The sequence below is a fragment of the Andrographis paniculata genome, unplaced genomic scaffold (assembly GCF_009805555.1).
Source record: "Andrographis paniculata isolate CXL003 unplaced genomic scaffold, ASM980555v1 Contig45END, whole genome shotgun sequence".
Lineage (NCBI taxonomy): Eukaryota > Viridiplantae > Streptophyta > Magnoliopsida > Lamiales > Acanthaceae > Andrographis > Andrographis paniculata.
Window position 1 is genome coordinate 4,065,908 of NW_026137579.1, and position 26,930 is coordinate 4,092,837.

General features: G+C 38.7%; 6 protein-coding genes across 8 annotated transcripts; 3 read left to right on the forward strand and 3 right to left on the reverse strand.

The window, feature by feature from the left end:
* Positions 1 to 1,797: 1,797 nt before the first annotated feature.
* Positions 1,798 to 5,658, forward strand: LOC127251417 (protein FATTY ACID EXPORT 3, chloroplastic). Its single transcript, XM_051275092.1, has 7 exons — positions 1,798 to 2,341; positions 3,146 to 3,524; positions 3,591 to 3,758; positions 4,335 to 4,381; positions 4,458 to 4,495; positions 4,949 to 5,067; positions 5,159 to 5,658. The coding sequence occupies exons 1-6, from the start codon at positions 2,120 to 2,122 to the stop codon at positions 5,037 to 5,039; spliced, it is 945 nt and encodes a 314-aa protein (XP_051131049.1). The 5' UTR covers positions 1,798 to 2,119; the 3' UTR covers positions 5,040 to 5,067; positions 5,159 to 5,658.
* Positions 5,659 to 5,905: 247 nt separating this feature from the next.
* On the reverse strand, positions 5,906 to 7,220 carry LOC127251418 (protein SCARECROW). Its single transcript, XM_051275093.1, has 2 exons — positions 6,402 to 7,220; positions 5,906 to 6,188 (listed from the first exon to the last, which is right to left on the reverse strand). Exons 1-2 carry the CDS (start codon positions 6,933 to 6,935, stop codon positions 6,099 to 6,101), a joined length of 624 nt encoding a protein of 207 aa, XP_051131050.1. The 5' UTR covers positions 6,936 to 7,220; the 3' UTR covers positions 5,906 to 6,098.
* A 154-nt stretch (positions 7,221 to 7,374) lies between these two features.
* Positions 7,375 to 10,064, forward strand: LOC127251415 (serine/threonine-protein kinase STN8, chloroplastic). Of its 2 annotated transcripts, none has more exons than XM_051275087.1 (4): positions 7,375 to 8,387; positions 8,596 to 8,772; positions 8,908 to 9,312; positions 9,447 to 10,064. In XM_051275087.1, exons 1-4 carry the CDS (start codon positions 7,743 to 7,745, stop codon positions 9,801 to 9,803), a joined length of 1,584 nt encoding a protein of 527 aa, XP_051131044.1. In that variant the 5' UTR covers positions 7,375 to 7,742; the 3' UTR covers positions 9,804 to 10,064. The 2 variants fall into 2 exon arrangements, with proteins under 2 accessions (XP_051131044.1, XP_051131045.1); XM_051275088.1 differs by having other exon boundaries at positions 7,376 to 8,387; positions 8,599 to 8,772; positions 9,447 to 10,059.
* A 68-nt stretch (positions 10,065 to 10,132) lies between these two features.
* LOC127251416 (mannan endo-1,4-beta-mannosidase 6) lies at positions 10,133 to 13,474 on the reverse strand. Of its 2 annotated transcripts, none has more exons than XM_051275090.1 (6): positions 13,126 to 13,474; positions 11,609 to 11,876; positions 11,274 to 11,468; positions 10,980 to 11,102; positions 10,683 to 10,894; positions 10,133 to 10,583 (listed from the first exon to the last, which is right to left on the reverse strand). In XM_051275090.1, exons 1-6 carry the CDS (start codon positions 13,305 to 13,307, stop codon positions 10,133 to 10,135), a joined length of 1,431 nt encoding a protein of 476 aa, XP_051131047.1. In that variant the 5' UTR covers positions 13,308 to 13,474. The 2 variants fall into 2 exon arrangements, with proteins under 2 accessions (XP_051131047.1, XP_051131046.1); XM_051275089.1 differs by lacking the exon at positions 13,126 to 13,474 and adding an exon at positions 12,076 to 12,633.
* A 4,033-nt stretch (positions 13,475 to 17,507) lies between these two features.
* LOC127251361 (receptor-like protein kinase FERONIA) lies at positions 17,508 to 21,693 on the forward strand. Its single transcript, XM_051275023.1, has 2 exons — positions 17,508 to 17,686; positions 18,119 to 21,693. The coding sequence occupies exon 2, from the start codon at positions 18,152 to 18,154 to the stop codon at positions 20,822 to 20,824; it is 2,673 nt and encodes an 890-aa protein (XP_051130980.1). The 5' UTR covers positions 17,508 to 17,686; positions 18,119 to 18,151; the 3' UTR covers positions 20,825 to 21,693.
* LOC127251362 (thioredoxin H9-like) lies at positions 21,442 to 25,997 on the reverse strand. Its single transcript, XM_051275024.1, has 5 exons — positions 25,642 to 25,997; positions 25,465 to 25,536; positions 25,159 to 25,281; positions 22,026 to 22,148; positions 21,442 to 21,897 (listed from the first exon to the last, which is right to left on the reverse strand). Exons 2-5 carry the CDS (start codon positions 25,483 to 25,485, stop codon positions 21,745 to 21,747), a joined length of 420 nt encoding a protein of 139 aa, XP_051130981.1. The 5' UTR covers positions 25,486 to 25,536; positions 25,642 to 25,997; the 3' UTR covers positions 21,442 to 21,744.
* Positions 25,998 to 26,930: the final 933 nt, after the last annotated feature.

Genomic DNA, 26,930 nt, shown 5'->3' on the forward strand with positions numbered 1-26,930 from the left:
ATCTCATGCAATTTTAGAAGATTCTGAATAATATTTTTAAAATATAAGAGTATTTCGTGTCATTTCTAAATCATGATAAAATATGATGTTAAATTTTCAAATCAAAAGATGTCATAAGCAATTTGGTCTAATTTACATTAAGTTGAAAAAATAGAAAAAAAATCATTTATACATGTTAGAAAAAGAAAATTATTGATATTTTTATCAATGTTGTCACATAACCTAAAACCTAATTTTGAAATAAAAATAATAAATGAATAATGAGATAGTAGTATGTAAGTGTAGAAGTGGACATCAATTGCGTAGAGGAAAAAGAAACTAAAATCAAGTTCCATCGGAGTTTATCCAATGCGCACTTTTGGGTAGTGGTTATGGGTTTCGATATCATAAAAAAAAATAATAATAAAAAAAACTAAACTAAAATTTTTTATTTCTTAATTATATTTAATTATGGTTTAGTATAAAATTATTTTTATAGTATAATTTTTTTGATCCCAAAGAAATAATCCAAGCTATTATTAGTAATATGTATATGGACCTATTTAATATGAAGTCATAAAATATTAAAAATAATAAAAATTTAAGATTGCACAGAATAATCATACACTTTTGAAATATATATATATATATTATTTTAATAACTAATGATATTATTATTTATTAGTTTTTTAGAAAATATTATTATCGTAAAAATATTAAATTAAATATTAAAAAATTGATTAATTCTAAAAAATGTCAAAATTTCTATCTAAATAGAATATAAGTTTGTTAATGATATTAATGTATGTTGAATAATCCCACTTAAACAATTCCAGTAAAGAATTAGTATTCTTATTTTTTTTTTAAAGCCGACCTAATCTAAGTAATCTATTGACACTCTGATAAGTGCTCTTTGTAGGGAGGAACATGGATTGGGTAGGGGCCAGGGGCCAGGGGGTGGCAGTACATACGACTCATATATAATTAGGGAATGCACGCCATCCATACGTAACTGTCTTTTGATTGTAAACATAAATATTATTTATTTATTTATTGGTGGTCTATGATTATTATGTTCATGCCAGCGTGTTGTAGTGCAATTAATAATGTTAACTTCAGGTTAAAGGTTTACCGAGCGAGCACATCATAATGATGAAAATGATGACGACGACGACGAAACATGGAAGACAATGCAATCCTGGGACAAGCAGCAGTAATCGCACGACCGGCTAGTTAGTGCTGTTTGGAACATCAATTGTACTAACAAGCAAGAAGGATTGTTTATTATATTTATTTATTTATTTATAAAAAAACGAATATGAAGTACGCACATATGGTAGGGTATGAATAGATAAAGTAAATAAATAGATAGATTAATAAGAGTGAATGAAAAGGGGTTCAAGTTTATGATGCTTCTAAATCAATCATGTATGGCATATGTAGTTCGTCCTGTATAAGTATAATTTATTTTGCAGAGATTAGTCCGAGATGAATTCCTACATTAAAAAAATAAATAAATAATAGGAAAAAAGAGACTGGGTCGTCGGTCAACACTAGAGCAGCATCCACACTCGGTCGGCAGAGTCCTCAGGGATTTTAATCTGGGAGACTCTGTGTGCATGCCATGCGATTCTCCCTCTCTCTCTCTCTCTCTCTCTCTCTCTCTCTCTCTCTCTCTCACACACACACACACGCTTTCATAACATAATAATTTATCTATTTGTTTGTTTGTTTATTATCCCAACGGAAGAGGAGGAAATTCGTGTTGATTGGTAACTTGGTTGGATGCCTAAGACTGAAAGTGTGAGTAATTTCAAACTTGGGCTGGGCTGGGCTGGGCCGGGCCCATTACTCGACATCCCTTCCCAAGCACTATAATGTGTTGGAGAAGGGAGATGCCTTTCTTGAATTGAATGAAATTGATGCGTTGCTTGCCTTGCCCTCCTCCCCTTCCCTTCCCTTCTTCCCTTCCTTAATCACTAGGCAAGCGGACAGTCAGTCACAGCAGCCCCACTCTTCAGATTCTGCCGCCGGCTCCTCATCCTCCGCCGTCGCCGCTCGTCGCCGCTCCCTCCCTGCCACTCAACTCTCACCCTCCCATCATTCCCATCCGCCAACCTCTACTATTCCCTTCCCCAAAATGACAATCTCTTTAAACTCGATTGCCTTTGCAAACCCTACCCTCGCCGCCGCCTCCTCTTCTTCTCCTTCCATGACCTTGTCTCGCGTGCTCCCGACTTCGCTAGGGTTTCACCGACTCTCCACACCTACAATGCACCGCCCACCCCTTGCCTTCAATCTGCGTTTGAAATATACGCGCAATCGCCCTGTCTTACTGTTTGCTGCCTCTCACGACGAATCGGTCAGCGTCCGTCCCTTGCGTTTCTACTGAATCCAATTTATATATTTCCTGCGTATCTCAGTTCATATCTGCAAGGTTAACTTGATCCGCTCTGCAACGTAAAGGAGTTTGCTAGGTTCTAACTAAGTGGGAATTTATATTTATTTTGTTTAATTTTGGCTATGCGTTTACTTTTTTAAAATCTCGTTTAGTTTCCACGTGCTTGGTAAGATAAGAAAAGAAAAGAATGCTGATACCTAGAACTAACAGCAATGTGATTCGTGTACATAAGTGGATAACCTGACCGATGATGTTTCGTCAGGCGAAAAAGAGAGACTTCGGTGTTTCAAAGTACATAGATCCGGTTTGCATTCTCTAGACTCATCTACTCTCAGAGCTGAACTCTTCTAAATGGAGAGACTCCTATAACTTCTCTATTAACATCAAAACTCTTAAAATGTTTTAAATTTTCTTCTTGGAAGCGTAGCTGAATGATGTGTCCATAGGAGCAATGATTTAGTTAGTTTGCATCTGTTAATTAGATTGACATTCAATCCTTAATGATTGCATAACAACTTGCTGCCATCTTCTTTGTACTTTGCACCTCTGCAAAATGTTTATTATTTTTGCTGAACTGCATTTTCTAATAGAATGATCCTAATTCTCTTTTGTTTAGGTCCTTGGAAATGCATTTTTTCATGTTTTGTTGCAGTATATTAGCGCCAATTCATATTGTTAAGTAGGCTACTAGGCTTGTCTAAAATTTCTTTATTTTGTTTCATTGGAATGCTCAAGAATGATCTAATGCTGTGAGTTGGTTTTCAGAAGGCCTCAGATATTGATATAGACAAGGAAAAGAAGGCTCAAGAATCGCAGGAAGCATGGCAACAGACACTTGCTTCTTTCAAAGAACAAGCCTTAAAAATGCAGAGCATATCTAAGGAAGCCTATGAACAATATTCTAAAAAAGCAATTATCATTCTGAATGAGACATCTGAAAAATTGAAAATTCAAGCCGAAAAGGCAAGACAAGATGTGAGTGAAATTGCCAAAGAAATTGCGGAGGAGAGTAAAGAATACTTGGCCACAGCTGCAGAAAATTCCCCTGAGGCAATGAAAGATATTGTTGAAACATTTGCAGATTCCAGTGATGAGCTCAGTGACATGTCTAAAGTGCGAGACTTTTATGTTGGAATACCTTATGGTAAGCTCATCAGTGTATAATCAAGCTCCGTGTGAGTTATAAAGTAATGCATTTGGTTTTGTGCAGGTGCTTTTCTTTCGGCTGGAGGCTTCCTTTCGTTTATGCTCACTGGAAGCATTCCTGCAATCCGATTTGGTGTTATACTTGGTGGTACTCTTTTGGCCTTGGGTATATCAAGTTTGAGATCATGGAAAAGGGGGGAACCATCACCCTTGGCCTTGAAGGGGCAGGCAGGTTAGTCTTCTGCTGTAATTAAGGAATACTGTACCCTATTTGTCTAAAAGAATGAAATATGATACATGTGTAGTAGACTGTTGGATTTTAAATTGCTGACTCAAATGTTGCTGCTGAAAATGTTAATTTAAACTTAAATAATATCAATATTTTCTTCTTACAGCTCTCAGTGACTGACTAAGGTTGTAGCTTAATAAACTTTTACCTATGAATAGTGGTGAAATTAGCCGATTTGTGTTTTACAGCTGGGATAAAACTTTTTACAATCTGATTAAGTAATTTGAATACATGGTTATCTTTGCATCATGTTGAGAAGTTATCATTGAATATGTGGGATAGCATGTGTGGTTGCTTATCTGTTTAAATGTTGTTCAAAGGTATACTAATCTTTAGAATGCATTTTATTCTCACTTGTGTTAACACACAAGCTATTGCATTCGCATAATTATTTTATAGTGAGTCATTGCAAGCTCATCAGATGAATTGGATTGTTTGACTTTCTTTACAGATTATATTTTTAATGTTTGAAAATTGGTTAGGCATGCATTATAGTTTTGTATTTTCCTATCTTTGCAGTGATTGCCAGTGTCTTATTTATTAGGGAAATGCGCATGCTGTCTATGGTAAGATCTGTTCTACCACAATCCCAGAAACAGATTATGGTTTTTTACCTTAACATTGTGCCTGTATTATCTGCAGCGAACCTTTATTGCCAATTTCATTTCCACCACAATAAGGTACACCTTATCTTGCATCTCTACTTTTGTTGATTTTCTCTGTGATATATCAGTCTTTTATAATATATATTTTTTAACCCACTGCTGTATGAAGTATCAATTTGAGTACGCCCTCAGTGCGGTGCATTAGCACTTGCAACTGAATTCAGTTTGGCATTGTGCTTAGAAGGTTATGTTGCATACAATAAATGTGAAAAATGAAGGGATGCATTTTGTGAATCTTAAGACAGGGAAGAAGAGCTGATTAGAGGAATGTTTGTGGCAGTACCTGAGGTGTTGAGAGTTGTTGAGGCAGGCTGGGGAAAAATAAACAGCTATTCTCAATTATATCATGGATCCTGCGTGTTGAGAAATGTTTAATTCCGGCTTAGTTTATGACGTTTTAAGCTTTTACATTTGTCCGTCGGTCCCTGAGCCCGGTGAAAGTGACTTGGTATATTTGGTGATGTGCAGTGGTGGAGTAGTTGCATTCTATCTCTACAGGATTGTTACAGATAAAGGGCGCTCTGGGGGGGTTCATTTTGAAGGGGAACCAGGAAATTGATCTTGAGCTTGGCACTGGAAATGGATGGGTAAGTTTTCATTGGAATTGGAAACAACACCTGAATTTATTTGAGTGATGTACACAGTTAAAGAAGTAGTCATGGCACATCCATTTTTCAGGCATATTCATGTGAACCTGACGACAAGATTTGGCCTCGCCAAGACTTGGTGGCGGTGCTCCAGTGAATGAAAGGGATTGGGTTGAACTGAATCTTGAATGTGGTGGTGTGGGTTGGGGGTATTTGTTTGCTTTTTTGCTTGCTTACTGTTGGAGCTTGGTAGATAGATAGATAGATAGGGATATCTATTCAGTCCAATAAATTAACGAAACCTCTCTCTCTCTCTCTCTCTCTCTCTCTCTCACTCACTTGACCGTCCCCCATAGATGTTGGATCCCACGGGTCTCCTACAGAAATAAGCTGCATGCATGCTTTCCCTTGATTAGCTTAACTAGTTTAGCTCGCATGGCTAGTTTCATTGGTTTTGGATAGCGTTTTATTTTATTATAATAATAATAATAATAACATAATATGCATATGAATTATAATTATATATACATTGTATATACTTTTGTTTGTATAAAATCTATAGGTACATGATATTATTTCATTTCACGTCAATGATATTCCAATTTTAGATCGAATCCATCATGGCAAGCCAATTTATTTCCATCCGAGACTGCGGAATTGTATCTATAACCAGCCGGATTCCAACAGTTACAATTAGGCGTCCGTCTGTGCTCCCTTCTTAACTGCTGATGGTACATGGACCATGTATGTTTCTTTCTTCCATTTTGCAATCAATTTCAATGGTTGTTCCCATCCATCTTGATTGCAACCACCACCCCACCCCACCCCACCCCGCACAAACGCATGTCTATCATGAGTAAATTTTTGGATTCGGGCTAGTGAGATTGATTAATGAATCTTATTGATTCACAGATGCGCTCTGAATAATTTGATTGATTAAAACATCTGGCGTGTGCCTGTAGGCTGTAGTAGTAGCAGCAGTATATTAGTTAGAATGTGTGCCTGTAGGCTGTGGTAGTAGCAGCAGTATATTAGTTAGAATGTATGATCGTAGGCGACATCTGCCGCTGCAGCTTCTTTGCTTCTTCTTTCTCTCTCAAGGATGGCAGTGGAGATACCCTCTGCAAGAAGGCAAGACATACACATATATAAATATATGCTCCATCAAAAATATATTTTGTGTGTGTAAAAAGTTTTTCTGGAATGAATTGAGACGTAAAGCGCAGATCACTCACTAGTCACTATATATGTGGTGTATAGCAGGAGCTGTGTGAATGAATGCTAACAGTAATATTTATACATACATAATGTAAAGATGGATTTGGATTGGTTACCGCGGATGCTAGTCGGATCTGGTGGAGGCGATAGAGGCGGTCCAGCTCCATCTCGAGCTGCTTCTGCACCTCCCATCGGCTGAGAATCTCCTTCATCCGCAAATCGAGTGAGAGGGCCCTCTCCCTCAACAACTTGTCAGTCCTGTCCTTGTCGATTCGCACTCTCTGGAGTCTTTCCCGGAGAGCACCGAGCTCATCGGCCAGCGATGCGTCCATTTGCGGAACAGGAAAGGAGAAAGGCTCTGTCTCTGGCTCATCAGTGGTAGTAGTCGTAATTACAACAGAGCAGAGAGGAGGAGGAAGAGGGAAATGCTGATGATTCTCCTTGTTGTGTTCATGTGCAGGTTGGGGATGGGGATGGGGATGGGGCTTTGAAGAAGTGGGATGGGCAGGAGCAAGAGCAACAGCAGGTGGGGGAGCATCGGTAGTGGGATGATGATTCTTGGGGCGGAGAGGCACCCGAGGTTGAAGAGTAGCAGCAGCATCAGCAGGAGCTTGGCATCGAGGTTGAGGAGGAGGAGCGGCCACCACCATGCCTGAATCTGATCTGATACCTGAAACCTACCTGATGTATGGATGGATGGATGGTGGAGGAGAAGAAGAGGAGAAGAAGCAAGAATGAAGATTGCCCACTAGTATTATATACTACTTACTATATGTCCCTATATTCTTTCTACTGTTGTTCTTCACTTGCTTTTGGGTGGGCCCGAGTGCGTGGATTTCAAATTTGGGTTTGAATTTGAAAGCAGCCGAGCGGACAACGGCTACTGCTTCGCTCTTACGTTAAAGTTAATAAATTATTTGTTATCCAAATAAAATATTTAATTGTTTAACTTGCGTCTTACTGGATAAGACAGTATTGGGCTGGGATGGGCCATAGCGTTCCCAAACTCCTTCCAAGTCAAATGCGTAGGCCCATCCTTTTGTTTGGAATTATGGTGATACTCTACAATTTCCTTGTTTTAATACTTGAGAGAGAGAGAGAGAGAGAGAGAGCAGCACGCACAAATACAGAGATGGATAGATGAGATGAGGTAGAAATCAGGTGGGTGTGGGTAGCTGCCGTTTTGCTTTAGCGAATGACAATAGGAGAGAACTAACGGAAGAAAGAATTAAAATCCAAGACAAAGTGGAATGATCAGCACTGCTGCAGTGCAGTAGTAGTTCCGAAGGCGAGGGAGGAGAAGAGGGTCGCCCTTTGTCTGCCTGCCTGTCTGTCTGTCACCCACACACGCACCTGTCTCATCCTCCTCCTCTTCTTCTTCTTCTTCACTTCCTCTATCTATCCATTCAAGTGAGGAAGAAGACGATCGACGAGCCCTCAGTCCGAGTCTGACAGATATGGTGGCTTCCCTCGTCTTCCCCCGTCCTCCAACATTTCTTCAAGATTCTTCTTCTTCTTCTTCTTCTACCGCCTCCCGATTCACCCATTCGACGACGGATCATTCCAGCTCCAGCTCCAGGCATCATCATCCCCATCCTCTCACAAGGTTAAGGAACCATATTCCCCTCTCCTGCGGCGCATTCTTCTCCGATACCCTATCCAACGATATTATTAATAATTCCCTTCATCTGGAGGCTGCGCCGCTGTATACCACTGGCACTGCCCTCCTCCGCCAACTCCAGGAACTCCCCGCCCAACTTCCAGAGGCTCAGAGATGGGGTTGGTTTGCTTTTGCTGGAGTTACCTGGATTTACTTGACCGCCACTCCCGGCGTGCTCGTTGGCGCCATTGATGCCTACCTCCTGGCTCCCGCGCAACTGCTTTTCGACACTTTGACCGGGAGGAGGGGTTTGAACAGTAACAATTTCTTGGTCGGTAATAGGCTGGGCGAAGGATCCTTCGGCGTCGTTTATTCTGGAATGGTTTTTCCCAGGAATGTAAGTGTGGACGCGACGTTACGGGGTACTGCAAATGCAAGCAGCAGAAGCAGAGCAAGTTTGAAGGTGGATGGGAGGTCTACAGAGAGAGTTATCCTGAAGAAGGTTAGCTAGCGGTTGAGTTGAGTCGAGTCCTGGTGTACTACTGACTACTGAGAGAGAATCGAAGTGTGGAGTTAGTAGTTGAAGAATCAAAGAGCTAATTTGCTAGAGCTATTGCTATTGCTAATTTGCCATTGCTATTGCTATTGCCGAGTGCTACTGCTAACCCCGATACTAACAACTAATATTGCATTTTTACATTTACAATTAGCAGGTAAAAGTTGGGGTGAGAGGAGCTTCGGAGTTTGGGGACCTTGAAGAGTGGTTCAATTATAGGCTATCGAGAGCAGCCCCTGAGACGTGTGCAGAATTTCTGGGAAGTTTTGTAGCTGATCGAACGAGTACCCAATTCGCAAAGGGTGAGAAATGGCTTGTCTGGAAATACGAGGTTGGTTGGCGCACCTACTACTACTACTACTACTTGTTCTTCTTCTTCTGCTTCGTCTGTCTTTTTGCCTCATCAGATGGATCATTCAACTGACGATCGATCAGAAACAATCTTCGTCTGTCTTTTTGCCTGCAGGGGGATTTGGACCTCGGGGACTACATGAAAGATCGGAGCTTTCCTAGGAATTTGGAGTCGGTCATGTTCGGACAAGTCCTGCAAGGCCTCGAGTCCAGGGAGCGCAGCGCGTTGATCATAAAACAGATAATGCGACAGCTTATCAGCTCCCTCAGGAAAATCCACAGCACGGGCATAGTTCACAGAGACGTGAAGCCATCCAATCTGGTAGTCACCCGAAAGGGGCAGGTCAAACTTATTGACTTCGGGGCTGCAACAGACCTCCGCATAGGCAAAAACTACACCCCCAATCGTACCTTGATGGACCCTGACTATTGCCCCCCTGAGCTTTATGTAATGCCTGAGGAAACTCCCAATCCTCCGCCAGAACCCATAGCTGCCCTTCTTTCTCCAATCCTGTGGCTGGTAGTAGATGCTAGATAGATAGATAGATATACATCATATATATATATATATATCATATATGTCAATTCAATGCCCATGCCATCGTCCCCTTTCCTACTACTTGTTCCGTTAATCTTTCTTGGTTGCTCTTGCAGCTCAACAGTCCTGATCTGTTTGACATGTATTCTGCTGGAATAGTACTCCTGCAAATGGCAGTGCCAAACCTAAGGACCAGCGCAGGGCTGAAGAACTTTAACCTGGAGCTGAAGGGTGTGGGCTATGATCTGAATAGATGGAGGGACAAAACTCGATCAAGGCCAGACTTGAGCATTCTGGTTGAGCTTGATTCTGGCAGAGGCTGGGATTTGGCCACAAAACTAGTGGCAGAGAGAAGGGGACGCCTTTCTGCCGCCGCTGCCTTGAGGCATCCTTACTTTCTGTTGGGCGGTGATCAAGCTGCTGCCGTCCTCTCTAAATTCACTTCGCTCGGCCAGCAGCAGCAGCAGCAATGATTTGCTGCCATTTTCGTCATCCACACTACCTACCTTCTGAATTGAAGGTGAAGGTGAAGCTATCAACAAATTCCTTATTATGCACTGCCTTCTCGTGAGGCTGAGATGGGCCCTGTACTATTCTCTCCTGTATTAGTTTTTTCTCAACTATCTGAGTGTCGTCTGCTGCGATGAGGTGGGGACACAATCATTGGCTCCATCAATCATATTCGTTTGCACATACATACAAACAATCGATATTATATTATGCAGCCAGTATATATCTGACCGAGTGGATCCGGTGTATTGTGTTGGGTATATATATACATATCAATAGAGTGATTGAGCAATCAAAGTTCATAGTGCAGGGAAGGGGCGTGGGCGTGGGCATGGGGATGCTTTCGCTTGCAGCCCCATCGGCACCTCCAAGAGCACATGGAGTTGAACATCTTCATCCGCTTGGAGTGGAGGGAGATGATATTGGCGGTTGAGAGGGACCTGGACAGCACAACTGCATACCCATCATCCATGTAGTCTGTGCCCTCGGGGAAGAGCTGCCAGAGGAGGCTGCCCCCGCCCCCACCCCCCCTCTTGGTGGAGTCCAGGAGCGTCTCGTACACGCTGCTGATCAGGGTGTCGCGGTAGCTTGCATTGTAGCCGGGGTCCTTTGCCGACACCCCGAACTCGCAAAACACCACCGGCATCCCCAGGAATTGTTCTGCATCTTCGATGTGGGCTTGCATCCACCTCCTCGTGAACTCAACCATATGTGCCTCCGAAATGGGTTGATCAGCAGCAATCCTACCACAAATGAATGAATGGATTAGATAGATGCATGGCTGTCTGGCTTGGCGTTTACTAGTCTACGTAACCTAGTAGTAGTAGTAGCAGCAGCAGTACCAGGAATCCGGGTAGATGTGGACAGAGGCGAAATCCACCCCAAGAACCTGATGGTTGCGGATGAAGTCAGTCCCAACTCGCTGGGCATAAGCATTGGGGTTGTACCCAACTTTGTTGGGAGTTGAAGGCCCGTAGAAACCTTCAACCCCAATCTCCACCAGATGCTTTGGATCAATGCTTTTCACATACACGGCCATTTCTTCTATCCAACCCTGACGAGGAGGAGGATCCATTATATCATCCATGCACACATACATATATATATATAATACATATACATAAATGAGGAAACCAAACCTGTAACTTGTCGCCTGAGGGATCTGATTCACAGCGCGGCTCGTTCATAAGTTCCCAAGCAAAAATTGTTGGGTCATCCTTGTACGTTATGTTTGTTACTGTATTAACTCGGTTCAGCACTTTCTGCAGTTTTTTGGAAGAAGAAAACAAAACAAAAAAAAGGAGAGTGGGATGAATGATGATGAGGCCGACAATTACTATACATATATATATATATGTGTGTGTGAGAGAGAGAGAGAGAGCAGCGGCAAAGCACTAGAGCAGCGGAGATTGAGAAGAAGCAACTGAACTGACATTGAGATGAGCCTTGTAATAGATCTTGATATTGGGATGAGAAAAGAAGTCATCATCAGAAGTCAAATTGAGGCCTGCAGCGTTACCCCATTTCACATACTGCGATTTCCCACCATAGGCTTCCCAATTGTTTACCAGCGATAGTATGAGCCTTATCTTGTACCTGCGTGCTTCGCTGATGACAAAATCCAACCCCTGCACGCACGCAAACAAAACAATTATGGATCGGAGTTGAAGCTAAGGAAGGATAGATATGGGTCACTTATACCATTATATATATATATATATGGATATGCAGAATCGAGAGAGAAAGATAGAGAGAGGGAGAAAGAAACCTTGAAGACTTGCTCATCGTAAACAGAAGGGGATGTTTGGAGAGCTCGCCACTGGCCATCGTTGAAAGCCCAGGTCCTGCAAACCGATAGACCCGCAGCTGATGCTTGTTCAAACACCTCACTCACCTTTCCCCTGGTTGACTCATCCACCGCCAACACCATTAGCCAGTAAGTGTTGAATCCATTCACGTAAAACGGTCTGCCATTCACGCTGAATTGGTTCCCATTCTTCTTCACCATGCTCCATTCATCCTCCTCCTCCTCAAATCTGCAGTCAGACACACACACACACAGCTGACCAGTGACAAATTACATACATGGCATGCACATTTATTTAATATGGACTGTAAGAATATATATCGGTCCATTCATAGATCTTCATTAATTAATTAATGGAGTAATATATGTTTATAACGTCGTCGTCGTCATCTACGATACATAATAATACATCAGTGGCCGTCGACCACCTGTTGTTGCTCCTCCCAGCCCCACAATAATATCCCGCGCCACTTTCCTCCTCCAACTCAAAACTCTCATATCTAGTAGCAGTATCAACATCAACAATGGACGATGACGATGATGATGCATGGTGAAGAAGCAATGCGTGTGTGAGCACTAAACAAATGGCTGCAACAAGTAGCCCATACTTGGAATCCATGTTTGCAGGCAGGTGCAGCTAGCGGAGCAGCAGGAGCCCCATTGAATTAATTATCTACCTATTTATATAAGGTCGGGTCGGGTCGGGTCTTGGTAATTATTTTTTGGGATGCTTGCAAGTAGGTGAAATCCAGGAGCTGCTGCTGCTGCATATGCCTTTCTGCCTCCCTTCAAAGCAAAGATGCACTTTCTTCTCTTTCAAATTAACCAATACTATAGTACTCTATATATATTATATGTATAATTGCTGGAGCAGCAATTAATGCTTATAAGTTTCCTCTAGCTAGCTCCATGCCTTGCCACCACCATCACCATCATCACCCCAGTCTATTCTATTCTCTATCTCTTTTCGATCTCGTTCGGGTTCCTATTACTACTACTACTATTCTTACAAAAAAAAAAACAAAAAAAACCCAAATAAACAAACTTAGAATGAGCTTGCTGGCTAAATTTATTATTATACATGATGAGCCCCCACTTGATCATATATACCGGATACATAATGCGTATGGATTAACAATTTAAGTAGGAATGGGACAAGTGTAATTCCCAGCTACCCCCGACCCATATACATAATACATATAATCTCCTTATAATTAAATTGCATGCATGGGAAAAATACATAAGGTGAATAATGGAGTATTATTTAATATGGTAGGTTCCCTTCACTTTTATTGGCATACATATATATGGCCAATATAATTAATTATAAATATCATTTCTGATTAGCCCCGATGATCGAATACATACGAGCTAGCTAGCACCACGATCAATCAAGTGGATAACATACAGATGGATATGAATATTGGCTCGATGTAATTAATTCGAAATATATAAAATCGTTATGTATAGATATATACCTCACGGTGGAGGATGGATGCATTAATAGTTTCTTCCACCATGAAGTGCTGCCCGGCGCTGTGCATCTTGGCAAGTACTCCCGCAATTGCAGTTTGAAGTGACGACGGTGGTGATCCCCGGAGGCGGAGGGACAGCAAACCCTACTGCCGCTGCTCAGCTGCACCTGCATCTCCATCTCCATGAATATCTATCTATGACTGCGTGCGTGTGATGAAGAAGAAGCTAGACAGAGAAAGCCTCGATCGATGCTTTTCTTGTTTAATTGATAAAATATTAATGAAAAATCAATACAATTATATATACATATATAGTCAGTCATACATCATACATACATATATATTAATGCGGCTGGGGGAAAGATGCATACTAGGATTTATTGATTACGAAAGAATGAAATGCTGACGACGACTGCGGCGCAACATACAACAAACGGCGACCATCCATCATACATGCATATATCTATATATATATATATATATAAACACACACATTAATGCGACCGACCCACCGACGGCCCGTATCCGTATCTCCAATCCAAATATTGTTGCGAAATTTGGGAAAATCAATAAACTAAAAACACAAAGAAAGACACACGATTTATTGACATCAGAATAATTAATCTACATTTTGGCGGTCAAATATTTTGACAAGTATTATTATTATTATTATTATTGATATTATTTTGTGAAAAAGTGAAATCGAATGATTGGGGATGTGTAAGTACCCCTAGCTCCTCCAAGCTCCGCTCACAACACAACAAACTAAACATATATATATATATATATATTACACAGAGAGAGAGAGATTGAGAGAGAGAGAGAGAGAGAATTGACAAGCAGAGATGGATCGATCAGCCAGCAACGATGCCTGCTAACTTCTGACCTTACATGGAGTCGAGAGCCGTAGTCGACTTTGCTCCTGCGAACTGATCGATGCAAACCAAAGAGGAGTATTTGATTTGAATTTGTGCATCAATTAATAGCCTCTGTAATTTTATTTCTATTTTTCAAATTAATTGATTTCGCCTTTAATGTATTTTCTTTAACCAAAGCTTTAGGAATTTGTTAGCTCTAATTACATGAGTTGGTACTCTCTCTCTCTCTCTCTCTCTCTCTCTCTCTCTCTCTCTCTCTCTCTCTCTCTATATATATATATATATATAGATTATGTTATTGTTAGTTTTCAGCCAGTTTATTGCTATAGATCGAATTTGCTCTTTTGATAATTTTCTTTCTAAATTTATTCTGTTCAACTTTCATGATTATATTACATTATAAAAAATCAAAATTAAAATCCAAAAATTTAAATAAATAACCGTTGTATGAACTTTCATGAATACAAATCTTCCAACTTAAACTAATTAGCAATAGAACACTTAAGTCCCCATTCATATTCATCCTGTTGTATTATCATTTCATGTTAAATTTATACATTAATTACATTGTATTTAAACACACAAAACACATTATAAATCATACTAAGAATATACTAAAATTCTATAACAAACACACCCATACTTTCTGTAAATTTTTATTTTCAATTCAGCATATTTAAATATGGTTTATGCACTCAATAACACAAATTTTATTTCTTTCTAAAAATGTAGAATTTTTATATACATATATTTTCTCCGCTCCGCCACAAATGATTTATTGATCTTAAATATATTAAACAAATATCTATGTTGCAGTACATACTTTGAACCCTTTATTTTTATCTTTATACTTAATAAACAAATATTTTTTTATCTTATTTAAAACTTTTTATTTTTTTAAAAATTAATTTTAAGTTAATTATAAATAAATAAATATATACTCTTTCGTCTTATTAGAGCTGGTTCATTTTGATTGTGACATGATATTTTAAAAAAAAAATGTAGTTTAATTAGTTAATAATATTGAATTAAATTTTTTTTTTTACTTTTTTATGTGAGTAATATTATTTTAATTCTAAAATAAAAATTAATGTATATAATTAAAATAAATTTAAAATATATATTTAAATATTTTAATAAAAATATATGCAATATAAATATAATTTTGTGGATAATAAAATTATTATATATTACAAACAAATAAAATATATATATTTATTTATTTATAATTAAGATAAATTAAATATCACAAAAAAAAGAAAGGTTTTTAATGTAAATATTTATATTTGTTTGTTGGGAAGAAATAAAAAGAAAAGAATTTTGAGTTGGTCCATTGAATGTCACGAATGAAGTATTTTTTATTTATTTGTATTATATAAAATTTTATTATCTAAATAATATTCATATTATATATATTTTTTATTTAGATATAATGGTAAACATATTTAAAATACCTACAATACTATTCATATAAAAAATAATAAAATAATATCATAATTTATAATTTACTAATCTATACTATTTAAATAATCGTGTCAAAAATAAAAAATCACCAATTCTAAAACAGAGAAAGTATTTCTATTTGTTATTTTTATAACCCAAAAATACAAAATAATATGATTTTCTATTTTTTAAAAAAAAAATGAAGAAGAACAAGAAAAAGTATATACGGTGACATCTCTAAAGGAAAGTATTAGTTATAAATTTGGTATTTGGATGACATTTATATACTACTTCTGTCTGATTTCAAATGTTTCATTTATTTTTTTGTTATTAATTATTATACGAAAACATAGTACAAATTAATAAAAAAAAATATTTATATTAATGTCTTATAATACTATTATAATGACATTTGTGTAAAAAATTATACAAATATAATAATATTTTTAATGTAAAGTATAATGATGTAAAATGTAAATGAAACTTTTAGAATAGACGGAGAGAGTATAAAGTAATTTTATGTGTAATGATAAATTTATACTTTAAATAATAGTTAAAAGCATTTTAATATTAGTAAAAAACATACTTTGAAATAAAATATACAAAAATGATATAAAAAAAAAGAAAAAAAAGAGAGAGACAATTTAAATTGGGACGATGAGAATCATATATATTTGGACAAGATTATGCTATTGAGCCACCCAAAGTTACCCATGCCCTTAAATGGGCTGGCCTTGGCTTGAATACTCTATAAGAAAGTCCTGTATGTGTGTATATGTCTGCTCACATCATCGAATTAGTTTTATACTTATTTTTACGATGGATGTTGAAAAAGAAAAATTGCAAAATAAGTAGTGTGTTGTTATGTTTGTAAATGATTTTTAAAGGAATGGGAAGAGCAGAGCAAATGGGCTTCCGTTTTGGCAACAAATAATAATAATAATAATAATAATAATAAAAATAAATAAATAAATTAAATTGACAAAAAGAGTGAGAGTGGGCCGGCCAGTCCACTTGTGCATATGAAGGCGGTGGAATTGATTGGGTGCTGGCGGCACTGGCACTGGCACTGGCACTGGCACTGGCAGCCACCCAGCCAGCCTTGCAGCAGTTGAGAGTATTATTAATTATTATTACCATGTATATTTATTTATTATAAAGTGTGTGGGAATTGCGACTGGAATTGGAATTGGGATTAGAATTGAAATGCAGAAAGAGATAAGGGTTGTGTCATGTATGTATGTGGGAACCGCACCTAACGTGAGGGCCTGTTCTGCTCTCTATCTATACAATAATAATAATAAGGGTAGAAGTTAACAGTACTAAGTAATTAAGTATGTATGTGTCGTGATTATTAATTATGTATGAAAGAAAGGAAAGAGGGGAGGCATGCTGAGCATCTTCTTCTCTTGCAGCTGTAAGGTAGGCCCCACTTGGCCGGGGCCTGGGCTGGGGACAGCTGTAGGATCTTTTCTACCGAGACATACGGGGAGTCTATGTGATGGTGAAGGCCAGGCCAGGCCAGGCCAGGACAGGGTGTGTGGGTGTGTCCGTACGTGTTAGGCACCAGTCCACCGCCCGAGCTGCCTCGCCTCGTTTCTTGTCTTTATTTTTTCTATATAATAATGCCATCATCATAATCATATATGCGAAACCGCGTACGCCTACCCTGTACTTTACTCTTATTATTAAAATTATTATTTTTACTTTATTATTATACTATTGTTCAATCAATTTTACTTGTATTCTTTATTATTATTATTATATTATTATAGTACTAGTATATTTTATCATCAATCGACTTATTAACTTAACAACCCACACCGCTAGGCCAGCCCAGCCCAGCCCAGCTGTTCTGCTCTGGTTGTGCATACCGCACTACACTGCCCTACACTGTACACAACAACATACTGATCGATCGGTGTGTAGCGGAACGACTCCCCTTCCCTCCACTCACTCACACACACGTAACCATACCATCACCATCATTATTGTATGTTTAAAAAAAATCTCCCGGGAGATGTATGTATATGTATGTATATGGTTCTTGGCTGCTTCTGCTGCTTCTCATCTCACATTTATTTATTATTTTCGTTTGCTCCTCTCTCACTCTCTCTCCTCCTCTAACTCTATAACCTCTCTCATCTGACCCACTCGCCCCTTTTGCCTCTCCCTTCTCCTCCTCTCGTCAATGAATGACTTGAAGATCGCAATTTTTTTGTGCTAGCAGGCGGATCTTTCAGGTAACTCTCTTATTCTCCGCCTCCTCCTTCGTGTTTTAACTGTGACGGATGCTAATGATGGTGGTGCTGATTGATGATACATATTCCATCCTCGTTTTTTAGCTTCCCGGTCTAGGGTTTATGTGGATCTGTAACCTTGTATTTCCTCTGGCCTCGATCCCACCCCACCCCCTTCTTAGTTTCTTCAATTTTTTTTTGAATGGTGGTTGCGCTTTATTTTCTTCAACTTCCAAGATTCATGTGCAGTTCCAAGCTTTTTCTTTTATGTTCGTGTCCTTGTCGTTAGCGCGTCTCCTGCCCTGTATGTGGTGGATCTCGGCTCTTTTCACACACCACAGCTCCTTATATGCTTAGATCTGCTGCGGCGCGGCGTGTTGTAGTTAGTGTAGAGGTCAGATAATTTAATCGTTTCTCTTATTTCTGGTTGGTCAGAACTTTGGCGGCGTAGCTATTGATCGCACATCCATGAGAAACAGCAATACCTGGTGGCTCCTCTGGGCTCCTAGCTTTCTCCTGCTGTTGGTTTCGGTTGAGGTAATATCAGCCGCTGATTACGTACCATCAGATAAGATCTTCTTGAACTGTGGAGGTCCCCCTGAGTCTACGGATGCTGATGGTCTTAAATGGACGTCGGACATCGGGTCTACCTTTGCCACGTCACCCACCAGCAAGTCGTCTTCAACTGCTTCGGCGTCCATACAAAAGCCATCGGTGCCTGAAATTCCTTACATGACAGCGCGCATCTTTCATTCCGAATTCACCTATAGCTTCCCAGTGGCAACAGGCCGCAAGTTCCTGCGTTTGTATTTCTACCCCGCATCCTACAATGGGCTTAATGCTTCGAGTGCAATCTTCTCAGTTACTTCCGGGGAATATACACTGCTGAGGAACTTCAGTGCTGCTCAAACAACTGAGGCTCTAAACTACGATTATATGATGAAAGAGTTCTCTGTTAATGTGCCCTCCGGCTCCAAGGTATTGAATGTCACCTTCTCTCCTTCCCCAAATGCGTCCGACTCGTATGCATTTGTGAATGGGATTGCTGTTGTGTCGCATCCCGACATCTATAGCACCGACGGGACTGTACCTGTGGTTGGCCAGTCCACTGGCTTCCCCCTCGACAACAGTACCTCGCTCGAGAATGTGTATCGTCTGAATGTGGGCGGAAATGACATCTCACCCTCTGGCGATACTGGGCTATATAGGTCGTGGCGTGATGATGCCTCATATATATATGGTGCAGCGTATGGGGTTACTGAGGTTCGTGATCCAAACGTGACTGTCCAATCGCCGGGTTTCAATGCCCCGCTTGACGTGTACAATACACTCAGATCAATGGGGCCAAATTCATCCGTCAACCAGAATTACAATCTAACATGGTTCTTCGATATTGATTCTGGATTCTCGTACCTCGTTAGGCTTCACTTCTGCGAGATATCGGATATCATTACAAAAGCCAACCAAAGAGTCTTCACTATCTTCCTGAACAATCAGACGGCGGAGGAAGAGGCCGATGTTATTGGGTGGGCAGGAAGTAACGGCGTGCCTGTTCACAGGGATTATATAGTCTTTGTTCCCACTGGGCCTCCTCGCCAGGAGCTTTGGCTTGAATTGCATCCTTACACGCAGGGAACTCCCCAATACTATGACGCCATCTTGAACGGAGTGGAAATATTCAAAATAAATGATACCACCGGAAATCTTGCTGGCTCAAATCCAGATCCTCTTCCAGAAGCCCCAGTCGACCCCTCGGCCGACCAGTCCTCTGGATCTGGTAAAAGTCACAAAGCTGTTATTGGAGGAGGGGTTGGAGGTGGAATTGCCGCCCTTCTTCTGGTTGGTTTATTTATTTGCATCCTTTCGCGAAGGCATAAGCAGAAAAAGGATTCTAGCACTAGCGATGGGTGGCTTCCTTTGTCATTATATGGAAACTCTCACTCGTCTGGTTCTGCCAAGACGAACACCACGGGAAGCTATGCTTCCTCCCTCCCGTCTAACCTTTGCCGCCATTTTTCAATTTCCGACATCAAGGCTGCAACAAATGACTTTGACGAGGCTCTTCTCCTTGGAGTTGGGGGTTTTGGCAAAGTGTATCGTGGTGAGATTGACAGTGGCACCAAAGTGGCAATCAAGCGAGGGAACCCACTGTCTGAGCAGGGAGTGCATGAATTCCAAACGGAGATTGAAATGCTCTCAAAACTTCGCCATCGTCACCTTGTTTCTCTCATAGGATATTGCGAGGAGAACTGTGAAATGATCCTTGTATATGATTACATGGCTTATGGAACACTCCGCGAACATCTCTACAAGACCCAAAAGCCACCACTGCCATGGAAGCAGAGACTTGAGATTTGCATAGGTGCAGCGCGTGGATTGCATTATTTGCACACTGGAGCAAAGCATACTATAATACACCGTGATGTCAAGACTACTAACATACTCTTAGACGAGAAGTGGGTGGCGAAGGTCTCTGATTTTGGCCTGTCAAAAACTGGTCCGGCGCTGGATCACACCCATGTCAGCACGGTGGTAAAGGGTAGCTTCGGATACCTGGATCCTGAGTACTTCAGAAGGCAACAACTGACGGAAAAATCTGATGTCTACTCGTATGGTGTTGTGCTCTTTGAGATCCTATGTGCCAGGCCTGCTCTGAACCCTACGCTGGCAAAGGAGCAGGTTAGCTTGGCGGAGTGGGCTCAGCACTGTTATAAGAAGGGCATCCTGGACCAGATACTGGATCCCTATCTCAAAGGGAAGATTGCGCCCGAGTGCTTTAAGAAATTTGCAGAGACTGCAGTGAAGTGTGTGTCGGATGTAGGGACAGACCGGCCGTCCATGGGCGATGTGCTGTGGAACCTGGAGTTTGCACTGCAGCTTCAGGAGAGTGCGGAGGAGAGTGGGAAGGGCGGCGGCCTGGGACTTGGAGGGGGAATGGACATGGAGTATGATGATGATGCATCTTGCAAGGTGAAGAAAGATCCCGATTCATCCGCGGGGGGTTTCGACGGGAACATCACGGATTCAAAGAGCAGTGGAATGTCGATGAGCATTGGAGGCCGCAGCCTTGCCAGTGAGGACTCGGATGGATTGACCCCAAGTGCGGTGTTCTCGCAGATAATGAATCCCAAAGGGAGGTGAGTGTGGTGTATTGTATTGTATATGAATATATGCATGCACGCATGCCATTTGCCATTCGCCATGGATAGAGAGAGTTGCTGGGGTTGGAAAGGGGAGAGAGGTTGTTCTCTCTCTCTCTCTCTTTTTTTTTTCTTTCTTCTTTTGTCTTGTCTTGTGTATTATTTGTTTCTATCATTATTTTGTTTCTTTCTCCCGTTTGGTTCAGAACTATACTACCGCCAAGCCAAGATGTATGTACCATTCTGATGATCCAAGTAAGTAAATGTCTGTGAGAGAGAGATGGGATCGTTCTCATTTCATATTTCTTCCTGTTTTGGGCGCTGCCTGCTGTAAGAGTAGTGCCATTTAACTCCCTGACTGCAGAATTTTTGGTATTTGCCAATACTGAGGAGCGAGCGTGCCACTGTTTTTAAATTTACTATGTCCCCAACCCAAACATATACGTTTATGCTAATAATAATGCTAGGGAGGGAGCGGAAGCAGAAAGTGTCCGCCAGCTTGAAAGCCGCCAGCCAAGCCAATATGATGAGTCGATGAGAATTCATTTGATCTCCAGATAAAAACACGATCGCAGGGCAACCAATTGAATCATCACACCTGACTTAGTAGTTATGCCATTGCATGTTTACAACCGATTCGACCATGACACCTGATTTCTTACGTCATTACATGTTTTACAACCGATTCAACCATCCATCACACCTGATTTATTGTAATAAAAATCAATCTGTCTGGCTAGCCTCATTAGTCACAGCATCCAACTCAAGATATCCAATCCCATCCCATCCCATCCCGCATCCTCCATACACTTAACACACACAAAAAAAAAAAAAAAAAGACCTAATTAATCTACAAGTGTACATTTACAATCAGGTACATGGATGGAAGCATCTACTAAGAGTCTAAGAACAAGCTCCAAACTATGTTTGGCGTGGCACTTCCAAATCTAGAATTGCAACCATCTTCTTCTGTAGCTCCGGTTTGTTGGCCCCAACAAGTTTGTCAATCTGTTGTCCATGTTTTAGGAAGAAGAAGGTTGGCGTTGCTTTAATATCCCATGACGTACTGAACTCCTGAGACAAACAGGATCAAATCCCTTGGTACTGGAGTTTAGCTAACAGTACACACACACACACACAGAATTCAGAAATTACAACACAGTGATTATAATCATTTCAGCTCGCTGAGCTGCAGGACTTACGATGAGTTCATCGACATCAACTGTCAGAAACATCATCCTCGTATGTTTCTCAGATAGCTGAATGTAGAAGGGAGCAATCATTTTACAAGGGCCACACCAGGTAGCACTAAAGTTGGCAATCACCTGGCACATATTTGATCCACGTTAGGATGAAAAATATCATTAAGGCAAGTAAGTGCATGTGATAGTACACAAACATGTTCCATCATATCATGTCCAATAACAACAGCAACTAGAGTTCTTTTAGCAGCTTAAATCTGCAATTTATAATGTTGGCAGTATCACCAACCTCCCCTAGATCTGCAACTCCAACCCTCAATGATGTGAACGGAAAAAAAGAAGAACAAAAACTCCTGTTGCATCTAGGGTGTCGTAGCAATAGCAAAAGAAGTTTCTTCCAGCACTGATGACAAGTGTAACATTTTAGCCATAATGATCAAATGTATCACATAAATTTTGTATACTTTCTAAGAAGGTATTAAGACTAACAACGTCAGTGCAAACTACTTCACTAATCATAATATAGAGACCAACAACATCAGTGCAAACTTTACCCATCATAAAATAGACCAAACTATCTTGTATATATCTCACATGTGTTGATTATTGATGTTGGACCTTTTTTTTTTCTTTTTTTTTCTTTTTACGGTATGTATGAAGTAATATAAAAGTAATGGAGGGAAAAAGAGACACACATCCATAATACAGTTTTATCAGTTGCTCTTAATATGGAGGACTTTTAGGAAGACTAAAACCCTACGTGGAAGACTTGTTCTATCAAGTTCCCTCTTCACCACATCGTTTTCCTGTCCCATAAGGCTGCTCAACTCTGATCTGGCTACCCAAGAGCTATAAGTATCATTAAGACTTACATTCATCAAAAGAATAGACTGCATTTCTAATACCAGTTACATGCCAGATACTTTCAATCCTTATCATGACATGTTGTCATACATTTTGAAAATTAAATGAGAGATGACAAGTTTTCAATGTTTCAGATAGCAGATTGGATTATACAAACAAGTTAACTTTTATGATTTTTTGTTACAATCCGAAGCCTAGGAGACAACAAGAATGAAAGATTCTTTCAAGAAGATTTTGAATTCTTCCCCCGACGAATCGATCAAGTCTAAGGCAATGTCTTTCTTTATTCTTTTTGTTTATATTTCTATGACTATTGAGTAGTTCTCTTTTCTAATTTAAGAGTGAAATTGACTTGGTATGAATTTGTGATATTTGACTTGTTTTGATTCTATGATATTCCGTTGGTTGATAAGCATTTTTGTGTTTTCAATTTTAAATATTTAATTATTTTTAATTCAGTTGGGCATTGGATGTCCGTAATTGCATTTTAATTTGATTAGGTAACAACGAAGAGATAGTCAATACTAAGGAATTATGAAATCAATTTTAAACATCTCCACATAGATAATTGTTGAATTAAATTAGTATTTTCTAGTTCGAAATGTGGTCAGAATAGTAAATACTTTATGGTGTCACCAGATTCTAATTCAATTAACCGGCGTACCTTGACTAAAAAATAAATAAGGAAAAACTGGTTATTACGTGTGTCGATAACTATAACTAATTTATTTAGAAGCCAACGGAAATAAATATTTATCAATGATCAAGTTTTTCTTTTCATAGAAAATCTAGAAGTCTTTTATTATTTCGGAAGTCAGACTTTCGTAAGATTTTTTCTATTTTAAACATTCGGAGATCAAATCTTTCTGATTCCCAGAGGAAACGATTCTATTCTTGCTATATTATGTTTGTTTTTATTGTGAAAGTGGGCTATTGATATTTAATTTTGAAGCGTGCGACTAATGTTGTCAATTTGTTCAAAGACTATAGAGACAAATGAATTAATTGAAGCATACATTAGTTGTGATTATGTAAATAGGAGAGCGTAAGCCTTGTAATTTCACCCTTCATGCGTGCTTACACAAAACTTTTAGTGTCATAATGTAATACACATTGCTTAAGTAAAGATTCTAGTTATTTTGTTGGGGTTGCCTACACATTCCTTCTTTTGTTATGAATCGTCTATCTTCCAAGCTGCTAGTGTAGTGCTACTGTGACTTCTTATATAGATTTTTCACCAAAAGGTATCATAGAAGCTTTCGAAGGAAAATTCATTATTAAAGTTCTCCTAACAAATTGTATCAGAATAAAAATTTTAAAACTTAGTGGCATTGAAAATTTTACAAAATGTATATGAAGACTCCAAAAAGAAATGATGGGGGATAAAATAATGGAGTGAACAAAGACAAAAGAACTTCAAATTTTCACCAAGTATTTGAAATCAACTTTAGTTTATTTAGAGTTACTTCACCTCCATGCTATTAGAACACTTTTTTGGAACCAACTTGAACTATAGTAGTATGTGGGCTGAGTCATATAAGGGCGGAGAGATGGATAAATCAGTTTAGAAGATCATCAGTGGTAACAGCTAACAATGTAAACATAAGTAATATTGAAGCATTATATTGTAATGTAGGAAGGGACTATGTATAATTAATTCTTGGTGTCCAAAGCTGCAATTCTATCTCTTTTAACAATATAGATTCTGTCAAAGAGGGATCTCCTAAGATTATTGGGTAGAATATAAATACTGTGTTGATCTTGTTATTCCCATAGTAAAATTTCACCCGCCGTAAGTTTCATCAAAAAGTAATAACATAAGAGTATTAGTGGGATTTTTATAGTTGGAATTTTCTTTAACAAGAATGTAGGACAAGAACAACATATGAGGCACCACCTTTGTACTAGAAAATGAATAGCATAGCGTCATTGGCAAGTAAAGTGGAACTTGTTAGCACGCTCAATTAAGTCATGTTCTTTTGTAGGTTTTAACACATATTTCCTTTAAAAAAATCACATCAAACAATTATTCTTTTTTTTTATATTATACTACAACTTTATTTTATATTCAAAACATCACATTTAACATCTATTTATATAGCATCTAACCAACTATTCAAATTCAATTTTTTATTGTTAAAATATCCAAACCAAAAAACCCAAACCCACAAACAAAAACACCCTCAGTAGCTGCTAACATGTGACTGCAGAAATAGTGAAAATTATGGGGGCATGTTTGGATTTGGGGGGTTGTAAAAAATAAACTCACTATTTTTCCATCTCTTTCTGCTTCAGACATCTTCTGCTCCCAACTTTCCTTTGATGTTATGAGGTGCACATTTCCGCCAGAGAATTCAACGTCATGGTCAGCGTCATCTATGTCATCCTTAGGCTGCAATTGCATCGTCACAAAAATCAAATTTCTACAGTTGATTTGAAGAAGAAAAACTCTTAGCGGCAAAGAAGCCGTTTTGGGGGAGGAAACTTAACCAATATCCGAAATTTGACGCAAGGAAAGCATACCAAAATCCATCAAAAAGAAAACACATGGCTCAATCACGAGAAATCCGCGTACCTTAGCCAAGCAGTGACCCATTAGGACGGTTTACAGAAGCTCGGCTTAGACGCGTAGAGAAGCAACCACAAACTGTTCGCATGGATAAAAAGGAAATGATGAAAAGTCAATTTAAATAAAGGTAAAAAAAATAGAATTGGAAAGATCAAGGCGACAGGAATGGGTTCTGATACTAACACAACCGATTGTGTTTATGGCTATCTCAGAGGAGGGAAAAACTTGCGAGCAGAGATTCGGTGGTGAGGAAAGCAGGGGGAGCAAGAGGAGCCTGGCAAAGGAGAGGATGGAATTGAGAGGTTTTGGGGAAGGGGGACGGAAGGATTATGGGTAGAGGGAAGATTCCAAATTGCGAGGCGAGAGGTCTTGAATCAGAGAATCCGAGATTGATTGATCGCTCGATCGATCGATCGGTATCACAGACAGAGAGAGGGAAGGGGAGGAGAGGGACTAATCAAATGAACGAAGCGGTGCGGAACAGTGGGTGGATGGTAGGTTGGGACTTGGGAATTGGCGTGGCATGGCGTGGATCCAATTAAGTGGTGTATTCAATTTAGCCTCCCTTAGATTTTATTGCACTTTTAAAATTTAAAAAATCGTAAAAATTTTGTATAAAATAGAATATCTTGTATACATAGAAATTTTGATAATAAATTCTTAAAATTATTATTATTATCATTATTATTATTATTATCATCGGTGATGGTATTGTTATTGTTGTTCTTGCTATAAATACTATTAAATTATTTATTAATATTATTATAATTTTTAATAAAAATAATAATTTAAAATTAAAATATATTAATAAATTATTATTTTTATATTATATATATTTTTTTTAAATAATATTATTATCATGTTAAATATGTATTATTATTATTTTTTTTTTCAATTATCGAATATAATATATTGTCATTTCATTTTAGTTATACGTATTTATTTTTTATGTAAAAAAATTATATAAATAATAAAAAATATAAAACTAATTTAATATATTGAATATAAATTTATATAATTAATATATATTATCAAAAATATTATTTTACAATCTTACAAAATTTATATAAATTCGTAAAAAATTCAATAAAGTCCTAGAAATTTATTTAAATCAATATTGAATACAAAACTTGTGTGAGTGGGGAAAAATCAAGGAAGAAAAAGAAGAACAAGGATAAGAAAGCGCGTAAAACGCAATGACCACGGTACCGATGAATTAACTACCTCTAACTGCAGCCTGCATAGCATTGATCACTTTTTCTTTTCTTTTTTTTTCATTTAATATACAGATAATTCGCAGCTATACCGAAAATATATTTGTTTAGATAGAAATTTTTAGAAATTTAAAAGTTTAACAAAAGTAAATATTTAATATTTAATTTGATGTTTTGCAATAAAAAATAAAAAATTAATTGATGTGAATTTTTTGAAAAATAAATAATACTTCTTCCGTCTGTTTACAAAAATGACAT